Source organism: Salvelinus alpinus, chromosome 29, assembly GCF_045679555.1.
Source record: "Salvelinus alpinus chromosome 29, SLU_Salpinus.1, whole genome shotgun sequence".
Classification (NCBI taxonomy): Eukaryota; Metazoa; Chordata; class Actinopteri; order Salmoniformes; family Salmonidae; genus Salvelinus; species Salvelinus alpinus.
Genome location: NC_092114.1, coordinates 3,649,742 through 3,662,838, shown reverse-complemented (window position 1 = coordinate 3,662,838; position 13,097 = coordinate 3,649,742). Strand labels below are relative to the sequence as shown.

At 50.0% G+C, this 13,097-nt stretch overlaps 1 protein-coding gene across 1 annotated transcript in view; it reads left to right on the top strand.

Moving 5' to 3' along the window:
- The first annotated feature begins 443 nt into the window (after window positions 1-443).
- Window positions 444-13,097, top strand: part of otud6b (OTU deubiquitinase 6B) — a 34,150-nt gene continuing 21,496 nt past the window's right edge. Inside the window, exons 1-3 of the mRNA XM_071375236.1 lie at window positions 444-734; window positions 1,568-1,722; window positions 12,827-12,931. Of these exons, the coding sequence (XP_071231337.1) occupies window positions 659-734; window positions 1,568-1,722; window positions 12,827-12,931 (336 nt within the window). The 5' untranslated portion in view covers window positions 444-658. The remainder of the gene's footprint in view (window positions 735-1,567; window positions 1,723-12,826; window positions 12,932-13,097) is intronic.

Here is a 13,097-nt window from a genome sequence, read left to right as displayed (position 1 = left end):
TTTATTCTGATCTATGTTTAACAGATTAAAAAAACACACTCAATGGTACTTTGAATGATATAGGTGTGTTTTCTAAAACAATGTAGTTTGGTCCAGCAAAAGAGAATACATGCTTGAAGATCTGCTACTTCTATCATTTTCACCTCAGTTACCAATAATAGATTATATCATATCGATCATATCTCTACTAGCCATAAATAACTATCTTTATGTTATATTTCAATCATTCTGTGATTGGTGTTGAAGACAGTATTTTTAGACGTATTTGTTATTTTTAATTAAGCTTCACTGACGTTTTTCTCATTGCCAATTCCATATAATCGGATATAATCGATATTTGAGAAACCAACGTTTTAAAGATTCCTGAAAATAATGATATCAAATTTAAGTTGAACGTGAAACAGCGATTTTGGATTTAACGTTAAAAAAAAACGTCGTTAGTCGACTAGGGAAACTGTTGCGATGTGATGACCAATAAACTCGCGATACTTCAGGAGCCGGAAGTATGGTGCTCAACACGTTTCAAATGTAATGGATGGCCAGCTGACGTAAACTTGTATCTGATATCAATAATGTTCCGATTCTACATAACAGCAAAACCATAACGGTGAATTGGATATATATGTTACAGTATTTATAAAATAACAAAAATACAGTCATGGAAGATGTAACGATAGAGACAGCCGAGGAGATCTTAGCCAAGCAACATCGCAAGGAGAAGAAGGACTTGCAAGGTTGGAAGCTAGATGTAGTGTTATGATTTTACTACAATTATGTCTTTGCTAGCTAGCGCCACTTTTACAATTACTGTTTTAATCATTTGCAATTCAACATGTACTGATAATCACGCTGTAGCATCTTGAGTGGGATAGATTTGACATGCCTACCTGTTATTCTAGCTAGCTAATAATAACAAGTCTAACTTGTTGAAAATCAAAACAGAAATTTAGTTTAGCCAAATAAACTTGTATCTGTGGTTAGCTAGCTAATTGTTATGGCCGTGTGACTGCTGTAGGCTGTTATGGCCGTATGAATGCTGTAGGCTGTTATGTCCGTATGACTGCTGTAGACTGTTATGGCCGTATGACTGCTGTAGGCTGTTATGGCCGTATGACTGCTGTAGACTGTTATGGCCGTATGACTGCTGTAGGCTGTTATGGCCGTATGACTGCTGTAGGCTGTTATGGCCGTATGACTGCTGTAGGCTGTTATGGCCGTATGACTGCTGTAGCCTGTTATGGCCATATGACTGCTGTAGGCTGTTATGGCCGTATGACTGCTGTAGGCTGTTATGGCCGTATGACTGCTGTAGGCTGTTATGGCCGTATGACTGCTGTAGGCTGTTATGGCCGTATGACTGCTGTAGGCTGTTATGGCCGTATGACTGCTGTAGGCTGTTATGGCCGTATGACTGCTGTAGGCTGTTATGGCCGTATGACTGCTGTAGGCTGTTATGGCGTGTGACTGCTGTAGGCTGTTATGGCCGTATGACTGCTGTAGGCTGTTATGGCGTGTGACTGCTGTAGAATATGTGAGACGCGACATAAACTTCTCATAAATGTTTCAGCTCAAATCCAGAGCATGAAAAATGCTGTCCCCAAAAATGACAAGAAGAGGCGTAAACAACTGACTGAGGATATCGTCAAGCTGGAGGCTGAGCTGAATCAGAAACACAACGAGGATCTCCAACACCTGGACTCATCAGTAGGAGGAGAGAAGACGGTAACTGTTGTCTACATATCAGCCAATCAGATGACCAATGAAATATGTTGTCTACATATCAGTGGTTATATACTATAGTAGTAGGCCTACTTTTAATCCCGGAGCCGACAACGTGAAAAATCTCACCACCTGCGTTAATGTTTTGATGTTTGTACTTAAGCTCGTTCAGAGCTAGGGGGAAAAGCGTTCCAGTTCCCTACCCCCTGCTGCTTGGAATGAGTTTTAAAAGTTCCTGAAATTACAGGAGCTCGTTCCTTTAAGTTAGTTTAAAGCTCGGTTAAACACTATGATGGAAAATGAAGTGGGGGGAGGCTGTCAATGTTTTGACTCCTAGTTGCACCACACTTTCCCAAACCAACTTTCTGTTCCATGTGTAAATGTAAGTTCTTTTAACTGTCGTGCTTTGTGTTTTATGTTGTGAATGTGTCTTCAGCGTTGTTTTCTTCTATTTTGGCCAGGTATCTCTTGGAAAAGAGATTGTTCATCTCAATGAGACTAACCTGGTCAAATTAAAGTAATACGAAATTTGAGCAAGGTATTTAACCCCAATTTCTCCAGGGGCGCTTGACAATGGTGACCCTGGCTGCGACCCAAGGTTATTATAGTAAACACAAAAAAACTGAAACCAAAACTATTCATGAAGAAACTATTTAGTAAACTGAAATAAAATATTTAACAAATCCGTTTGAAAACAACAACTATACTGAAAATATATATCTTTGACTCAAAACTAAATAAAATAAAAAATCATCATGAATTATGTTACATTTTTAGTTTTTCTTCTAAACTTCGGGTACAATTCTAATGGGGTTTCAAAGGTGTTTTCAAGTTTTTTGGGGGGGAGTTTTCAAGCTACTTAATCTGGCGGGTAAATAATTATGCGTCCAGGAGATGGCGATGTTTCAAATTGGCCGAGCTTGTGCATCACTATCACTACAGGGGACATCGGCTAAGTAACTACATGCTTCTTACATATGCTACTCAAATTAAAAAAGCATTGGGTTGGTGTAAACATGTATGAGAGCGTTTCCTTATAACATATTTTTTTTGCACCAGTCTTGGGCACTATTCCTTTTAAAATCAAAGTCACATTGAGATTGACATTATAAACCTAACCTATCCTATCACCTGACCCATCACCTGATGTAATACCAAAGACTATCTGTACACTGACAAGAGACGGGACTCGGTACACTAATAATGGGAATAAATGTCCGCAGAGGCAGAAAGCAGGCGGGAGGAGGTGGGAGCAGGCTGGAACATTCTAGCCAATGAGAGGGCAGATTTGCATGTGAACAACGGGCACAACTCCGATCAAATGTTTTTTCTCGAAGATGCCGGGATACCACGTGCGTCCACTTTAATCTGTACATTCGTTACAACCTAAACATTATCGAACTTCTATTCAATCAAATAAGCCTCACGTAGCAAATTATCAATTCATTTTTTTGTTGACCAAATTCATCACTCTCCCATTGACCTCCATTCAAAAAATCTCCAATTCCACTGGTTAACGCTGTATTTTCGCTCTGATAGATTTTTTGGAGGGGTCAAATCTCTCGGTTCGCCTCTTTCTCTCTGGTATTACTGCCCCCCCCATTTGCAAAAAAAAAACAGAATAGAAATAAAAACTATTATAACACAACACTATATTAACCTTGCTGTGACCCCCCTCCCTCCCTGATAACCTTGCTGTGACCCCACTCCCTCCCTGATAACCTTGCTGTGACCCCACACCCTGATAACCTTGCTGTGACCCCCCTCCCTCCCTGATAACCTTGCTGTGACCCCACTCCCTCCCTGATACCTTGCTGTGACCCCACTCACTCCCTGATAACCTTGCCGTGACCCCACTCCCTCCCTGATAACCTTGCTGTGACCCCACACCCTGATAACCTTGCCGTGACCCCACACCCTCCCTGATAACCTTGCCGTGACCCCACTCCCACCCTGATAACCTTGCTGTGACCCCACACCCTCCCTGATAACCTTGCTGTGACCCCACACCCTCCCTGATAACCTTGCCGTGACCCCACACCCTCCCTGATAACCTTGCCGTGACCCCACTCCCTCCCTGATAACCTTGCCGTGACCCCACACCCTCCCTGATAACCTTGCCGTGACCCCACTCCCTCCCTGATAACCTTGCCGTGACCCCACACCCTCCCTGATAACCTTGCTGTGACCCCACTCCCACCCTGATAACCTTGCTGTGACCCCACACCCTGATAACCTTGCTGTGACCCCACTCCCTGATAACCTTGCCGTGACCCCACACCCTCCCTGATAACCTTGCCGTGACCCCACTCCCTGATAACCTTGCTGTGACCCCACTCCCTGATAACCTTGCCGTGACCCCACACCCACCCTGATAACCTTGCTGTGACCCCACACCCTGATAACCTTTCCGTGACCCCACACCCTGACAACCTTGCTGTGACCCCACTCCCTCCCTGATAACCTTGCTGTGACCCCACTCCCTGATAACCTTGCTGTGACCCCACACCCTCCCTGATAACCTTGCCGTTACCCCACACCCTGATAACCTTGCTGTGACCCCACTCCCTCCCTGATAACCTTGCTGTGACCCCACTCCCTGATAACCTTGCTGTGACCCCCCTCCCTCCCTGATAACCTTGCTGTGACCCCACTCCCTCCCTGATAACCTTGCCGTGACCCCACTCCCTCCCTGATAACCTTGCCGTGACCCCCCTCCCTCCCTGATAACCTTGCCGTGACCCCACTCCCTGATAACCTTGCTGTGACCCCACTCCCTCCCTGATAACCTTGCTGTGACCCCCCTCCCTCCCTGATAACCTTGCTGTGACCCCACTCCCACCCTGATAACCTTGCTGTGACCCCCCTCCCTCCCTGATAACCTTGCTGTGACCCCACTCCCTCCCTGATAACCTTGCTGTGACCCCCCTCCCTCCCTGATAACCTTGCTGTGACCCCCCTCCCACCCTGATAACCTTGCTGTGACCCCCCCTCCCTCCCTGATAACTTTGCTGTGACCCCCCTCCCACCCTGATAACCTTGCTGTAACCCCACTCCCTCCCTGATAACCTTGCTGTGACCCCACTCCCTCCCTGATAACCTTGCTGTGACCCCCCTCCCACCCTGATAACCTTGCTGTGACCCCACACCCTGATAACCTTGCTGTGACCCCCCCCTCCCTCCCTGATAACCTTGCTGTGACCCCCCTCCCTCCCTGATAACCTTGCTGTGACCCCCCTCCCACCCTGATAACCTTGCTGTGACCCCACTCCCTCCCTGATAACCTTGCTGTGACCCCACTCCCTGATTACCTTGCTGTGACCCCACACCCTCCCTGATAACCTTGCTGTGACCCCACTCCCTCCCTGATAACCTTGCTGTGACCCCCCTCCCTCCCTGATAACCTTGCTGTGACCCCCCTCCCACCCTGATAACCTTGCTGTGACCCCACTCCCTCCCTGATAACCTTGCTGTGACCCCACACCCTGATAACCTTGCTGTGACCCCACACCCTCTCTGATAACCTTGCTGTGACCCCACACCCTGATAACCTTGCTGTGACCCCACACCCTCTCTGATAACCTTGCTGTGACCCCACTCCCTCCCTGATAACCTTGCTGTGACCCCACTCCCACCCTGATAACCTTGCTGTGACCCCCCTCCCTCCCTGATAACCTTGCTGTGACCCCCCTCCCACCCTGATAACCTTGCTGTGACCCCCCTCCCTCCCTGATAACCTTGCTGTGACCCCCCTCCCTCCCTGATAACCTTGCTGTGATCCCCCGCCCGCCCTGATAACCTTGCTGTGACCCCCCTCCCTCCCTGATAACCTTGCTGTGACCCCCCTCCCTCCCTGATAACCTTGCTGTGACCCCACTCCCTCCCTGATAACCTTGCTGTGACCCCCCTCCCTCCCTGATAACCTTGCTGTGACCCCACTCCCTCCCTGATAACCTTGCTGTGACCCCACTCCCTCCCTGATAACCTTGCTGTGACCCCACTCCCTCCCTGATAACCTTGCTGTGACCCCACTCCCACCCTGATAACCTTGCTGTGACCCCACACCCTGATAACCTTGCTGTGACCCCCCCTCCCTCCCTGATAACCTTGCTGTGACCCCACACCCTGATAACCTTGCTGTGACCCCACTCCCTCCCTGATAACCTTGCTGTGACCCCACTCCCACCCTGATAACCTTGCTGTGACCCCACACCCTGATAACCTTGCTGTGACCCCACACCCTGATAACCTTGCTGTGACCCCCCTCCCACCCTGATAACCTTGCTGTGACCCCACTCCCTCCCTGATAACCTTGCTGTGACCCCACTCCCACCCTGATAACCTTGCTGTGACCCCACACCCTGATAACCTTGCTGTGACCCCACACCCTGATAACCTTGCTGTGACCCCCCTCCCACCCTGATAACCTTGCTGTGACCCCCCTCCCACCCTGATAACCTTGCTGTGACCCCACTCCCTCCCTGATAACCTTGCTGTGACCCCACACCCTGATAACCTTGCTGTGACCCCACACCCTGATAACCTTGCTGTGACCCCCCTCCCTCCCTGATAACCTTGCTGTGACCCCACACCCTCCCTGATAACCTTGCTGTGACCCCACACCCTGATATCCTTGCTGTGACCCCCCTCCCTCCCTGATGACCTTGCTGTGACCCTACACCCTCCCTGATAACCTTGCTGTGACCCCACTCCCTCCCTGATAACCTTGCTGTGACCCCCCTCCCTCCCTGATAACCTTGCTGTGACCCCACACCCTGATAACCTTGCTGTGACCCCCCTCCCTCCCTGATAACCTTGCTGTGACCCCACACCCTCCCTGATAACCTTGCTGTGACCCCACTCCCTCCCTGATAACCTTGCTGTGACCCCACTCCCTCCCTGATAACCTTGCTGTGACCCCACACCCTGATAACCTTGCTGTGACCCCCCTCCCTCCCTGATAACCTTGCTGTGACCCCACACCCTCTCTGATAACCTTGCTGTGACCCCACTCCCTCCCTGATAACCTTGCTGTGACCCCACTCCCTCCCTGATAACCTTGCTGTGACCCCACTCCCACCCTGATAACCTTGCTGTGACCCCACTCCCTCCCTGATAACCTTGCTGTGACCCCCCTCCCTCCCTGATAACCTTGCTGTGACCCCACACCCTGATAACCTTGCTGTGACCCCACTCCCTCCCTGATAACCTTGCTGTGACCCCACTCCCTCCCTGATAACCTTGCTGTGACCCCACACCCTGATAACCTTGCTGTGACCCCCCTCCCACCCTGATAACCTTGCTGTGACCCCACTCCCTCCCTGATAACCTTGCTGTGACCCCACACCCTGATAACCTTGCTGTGACCCCACTCCCTCCCTGATAACCTTGCTGTGACCCCACTCCCACCCTGATAACCTTGCTGTGACCCCACACCCTGATAACCTTGCTGTGACCCCACTCCCTCCCTGATAACCTTGCTGTGACCCCCCCTCCCTCCCTGATAACCTTGCTGTGACCCCACACCCTGATAACCTTGCTGTGACCCCACTCCCTCTCTGATAACCTTGCTGTGACCCCACTCCCTCCCTGATAACCTTGCTGTGACCCCCCCTCCCACCCTGATAACCTTGCTGTGACCCCACACCCTGATAACCTTGCTGTGACCCCACTCCCTCTCTGATAACCTTGCTGTGACCCCACTCCCTCCCTGATAACCTTGCTGTGACCCCACTCCCTCCCTGATAACCTTGCTGTGACCCCACTCCCTCTCTGATAACCTTGCTGTGACCCCACACCCTGATAACCTTGCTGTGACCCCCCTCCCTCCCTGATAACCTTGCTGTGACCCCCCTCCCACCCTGATAACCTTGCTGTGACCCCACTCCTTCCCTGATAACCTTGCTGTGACCCCACACCCTGATAACCTTGCTGTGACCTCCCTCCCTCCCTGATAACCTTGCTGTGACCCCACTCCCTCCCTGATAACCTTGCTGTGACCCCACTCCCTCCCTGATAACCTTGCTGTGACCCCACACCCTGATAACCTTGCTGTGACCCCCCTCCCTCCCTGATAACCTTGCTGTGACCCCACTCCCTCCCTGATAACCTTGCTGTGACCCCACACCCTGATAACCTTGCTGTGACCCCCCTCCCTCCCTGATAACCTTGCTGTGACCCCCCTCCCACCCTGATAACCTTGCTGGGAGGGGGGTCACAGCAAAGTTATCAGAGAGGGAGTGGGGTCACAGCAAGGTTATCAGGGAGGGAGTGGGGTCACAGCAAGGTTATCAGGGAGGGAGTGGGGTCACAGCAAGGTTATCAGGGAGGGAGTGGGGTCACAGCAAGGTTATCAGGGTGGGAGGGGGGTCACAGCAAGGTTATCAGGGAGTGGGGTCACAGCAAGGTTATCAGGGAAGGAGTGGGGTCACAGCAAGGTTATCAGGGTGGGAGGGGGGTCACAGCAAGGTTATCAGGGAGGGAGGGGGGTCACAGCAAGGTTATCAGGGTGTGGGGTCACAGCAAGGTTATCAGGGAGGGAGGGGGGTCACAGCAAGGTTATCAGGGAGGGAGGGGGGCACAGCAAGGTTATCAGGGAGGGAGTGGGGTCACAGCAAGGTTATCAGGGAGGGAGGGGGGTCACAGCAAGGTTATCAGGGAGGGTGTGGGGTCACAGCAAGGTTATCAGGGTGTGGGGTCACAGCAAGGTTATCAGGGAGGGAGTAGGGTCACAGCAAGGTTATCAGGGAGGGAGGGGGGCACAGCAAGGTTATCAGGGAGGGAGTGGGGTCACAGCAAGGTTATCAGGGAGGGAGGGGGGTCACAGCAAGGTTATCAGGGAGGGTGTGGGGTCACAGCAAGGTTATCAGGGAGGGTGTGGGGTCACAGCAAGGTTATCAGGGAGGGAGTGGGGTCACAGCAAGGTTATCAGGGAGGGAGTGGGGTCACAGCAAGGTTATCAGGGTGTGGGGTCACAGCAAGGTTATCAGGGAGGGTGTGGGGTCACAGCAAGGTTATCAGGGAGGGAGTGGGGTCACAGCAAGGTTATCAGGGAGGGAGTGGGGTCACAGCAAGGTTATCAGGGTGGGAGTGGGGTCACAGCAAGGTTATCAGGGTGGGAGTGGGGTCACAGCAAGGTTATCAGGGTGTGGGGTCACAGCAAGGTTATCAGGGTGGGAGTGGGGTCACAGCAAGGTTATCAGGGAGGGAGTGGGGTCACAGCAAGGTTATCAGGGAGGGAGTGGGGTCACAGCAAGGTTATCAGGGTGTGGGGTCACAGCAAGGTTATCAGGGTGGGAGGGGGGTCACAGCAAGGTTATCAGGGTGTGGGGTCACAGCAAGGTTATCAGGGTGGGAGTGGGGTCACAGCAAGGTTATCAGGGAGGGAGTGGGGTCACAGCAAGGTTATCAGGGTGTGGGGTCACAGCAAGGTTATCAGGGTGGGAGGGGGGTCACAGCAAGGTTATCAGGGTGTGGGGTCACAGCAAGGTTATCAGGGTGGGAGGGGGGTCACAGCAAGGTTATCAGGGTGGGAGGGGGGTCACAGCAAGGTTATCAGGGTGTGGGGTCACAGCAAGGTTATCAGGGAGGGAGGGGGGTCACAGCAAGGTTATCAGGGTGTGGGGTCACAGCAAGGTTATCAGGGTGGGAGTGGGGTCACAGCAAGGTTATCAGGGAGGGAGTGGGGTCACAGCAAGGTTATCAGGGAGGGAGTGGGGTCACAGCAAGGTTATCAGGGAGGGAGTGGGGTCACAGCAAGGTTATCAGGGAGGGAGTGGGGTCACAGCAAGGTTATCAGGGTGTGGGGTCACAGCAAGGTTATCAGGGAGGGAGGGGGGTCACAGCAAGGTTATCAGGGTGTGGGGTCACAGCAAGGTTATCAGGGTGTGGGGTCACAGCAAGGTTATCAGGGAGGGAGTGGGGTCACAGCAAGGTTATCAGGGTGGGAGTGGGGTCACAGCAAGGTTATCAGGGTGGGAGTGGGGTCACAGCAAGGTTATCAGGGTGGGAGTGGGGTCACAGCAAGGTTATCAGGGTGGGAGGGGGGTCACAGCAAGGTTATCAGGGAAGGAGTGGGGTCACAGCAAGGTTATCAGGGTGGGAGGGGGGTCACAGCAAGGTTATCAGGGAGGGAGGGGGGTCACAGCAAGGTTATCAGGGTGTGGGGTCACAGCAAGGTTATCAGGGAGGGGGGTCACAGCAAGGTTATCAGGGAGGGGGGTCACAGCAAGGTTATCAGGGTGTGGGGTCACAGCAAGGTTATCAGGGCAAATATAAGCACCTCCAAAATGATTAATTAGAACATATTTATGTCTGTGTGTGAATGTCATGTTATTTTTACCTGTTATTTTATTTCATGGAATCATCACCGGCCACAATCTTCAATTGTAGACAATCACACAGATGAATAACTTGGCATGTTTTAATAACAGAAATAACAGAAACAGCATCACTACTCTGGACGGTTCTGACTTAGAATATGTGGACAACTATAAATACCTAGGTGTCTGGTTAGACTGTAAACTCTCCTTCCAGACTCATATCAAACATCTCCAATCCAAAATCAAATCTAGAATCGGCTTTCTATTTCGCAACAAAGCCTCCTTCACTCACGCCGCCAAACTTACCCTAGTAAAACTGACTATCCTGCCGATCCTCGACTTCGGCGATGTCATTTACAAAATAGCTTCCAATACTCTACTCAGCAAACTGGATGCAGTCTATCACAGTGCCATCCGTTTTGTTTCCAAATCACCTTATACCACCCACCACTGCGACCTGTATGCTCTAGTCGGCTGGCCCTCGCTACATATTAGTCGCCAGACCCACTGGCTCCAGGTCATCTATAAGTCTATGCTAGGTAAAGCTCCGCCTTATCTCAGCTCACTGGTCACGATAACAACACCCACCCGTAGCACGCGCTCCAGCAGGTGTATCTCACTGATCATCCCCAAAGCCAACACCTCCTTTGGCCGCCTTTCCTTCCAGTTCTCTGCTGCCAGTGACTGGAACGAATTGCAAAAATCGCTGAAGCTGGAGACTTTTATTTCCCTCACCAACTTTAAACATCTGCTATCTGAGCAGCTAACCGATCGCTGCAGCTGTACATAGTCCATCTGTAAATAGCCCATCCAATCTACCTACAGTGGGGAGAACAAGTATTTGATACACTGCCGATTTTGCAGGTTTTCCTACTTACAAAGCATGTAGAGGTCTGTAATTTGTATCATAGGTACACTTCAACTGTGAGAGACGGAATCTAAAACAAAAATCCAGAAAATCATATTGTATGATTTTTAAATAATTAATTTGCATTTTATTGCATGACATAAGTATTTGATCACCTACCAACCAGTAAGAATTCCGGCTCTCACAGACCTGTTAGTTTTTCTTTAAGAAGCCCTCCTGTTCTCCACTCATTACCTGTATTAACTGCACCTGTTTGAACTCGTTACCTGTATAAAAGACACCTGTCCACACACAATCAAACAGATTCCAACCTCTCCACAATGGCCAAGACCAGAGAGCTGTGTAAGGACATCAGGGATAAAATTGTAGACCTGCACAAGGCTGGGATGGGCTACAGGACAATAGGCAAGCAGCTTGGTGAGAAGGAAACAACTGTTGGCGCAATTATTAGAAAATGGAAGAAGTTCAAGATGACGGTCAATCACCCTCGGTCTGGGGCTCCATGCAAGATTTCACCTCGTGGGGCATCAATGATCATGAGGAAGGTGAGGGATCAGCCCAGAACTACACGGCAGGACCTGGTCAATGACCTGAAGAGAGCTGGGACCACAGTCTCAAAGAAAACCATTAGTAACACACTACGCCGTCATGGATTAAAATCCTGCAGCGCACGCAAGGTCCCCCTGCTTAAGCCAGTGCATGTCCAGGCCTGTCTGAAGTTTGCCAATGACCATCTGGATGATCCAGAGGAGGAATGGGAGAAGGTCATGTGGTCTGATGAGACAAAAATAGAGCTTTTTGGTCTAACTCCACTCGCCGTGTTTGGAGGAAGAAGAAGTATGAGTACAACCCCAAGAACACCATCCCAACCGTGAAGCATGGAGGTGGAAACATCATTCTTTGGGGATGCTTTTCTGCAAAGGGGACAGGACGACTGCACCGTATTGAGGGGAGGATGGATGGGGCCATGTATCGCGAGATCTTGGCCAACAACCTCCTTCCCTCAGTAAGAGCATTGAAGATGGGTCGTGGCTGGGTCTTCCAGCATGACAACGACACGAAGCACACAGCCATGGCAACTAAGGAGTGGCTCCGTAAGAAGCATCTCAAGGTCCTGGAGTGGCCTAGCCAGTCTCCAGACCTGAACCCAATAGAAAATCTTTGGAGGGAGCTGAAAGTCCGTATTGCCCAGCGACAGCCCCGAAACCTGAAGGATCTGGAGAAGGTCTGTAGGGAGGAGTGGGCCAAAATCCCTGCTGCAGTGTGTGCAAACCTAGTCAAGAACTACAGGAATCGTATGATCTCTGTAATTGCAAACAAAGGTTTCTGTACCAAATATTAAGTTCTGCTTTTCTGATGTATCAAATACTTATGTCATGCAATAAAATGCAAATTAATTACTTAAAAATCATACAATGTGATTTTCTGGATTTTTGTTTTAGATTCCGTCTCTCATAGTTGAAGTGTACCTATGATAATAATTACAGACCTCTACATGCTTTGTAAGTAGGAAAACCTGCAAAATCGGCAGTGTATCAAATACTTGTTCTCCCCACTGTACCTCATCCCCATATTGTTTTTATTTACTTTGCTGCTCTTTTGCACACCAGTATCACTACTTACACACCATCATCTGCTCATCATCATCAGCTCATCTTTCACTCCAGTGTTAATCTTCTAAATTGTAATTACTTTGCTACTATGGCCTATTTATTGCCTTACCTCGTCACGACATGTCCTATTGTGTTATTGACTGTACGTTTGTTTACTCCATGTGTAACTCCATGTTGTTTGTGTCGCACTGATTTGTTTTATCTTGGCCAGGTCGCAGTTGTAAATGAGAACTTGTTCTCAACTAGCCTACCAGGTTAAGTAAAGGTGAAATAAAATCAAATAAAAATATCCCTCCTTCTCTAAGGTGGAAGAGGTTGTGAATGGAGTAGAGTCCCTGGCTTTGGAAGGAGAAGAGGAGCAGAAAGATGCCAAACAAGGAGGAGGTCCATCCAAGGCACAGAAGAGACGGGTGAGCTCTAATGCATGTGCCAGTCACTGTACATCTTAATATATTACCATTCAATAAGCCCTAAACTCCTGCTGTTTTTTGATGTTCAAATCCTCTCATTTACCAGGTGCAATAAGCTGAGATTCACGTAATCCTTTATTTAGCCAGGTAAGACATGTTTCACATT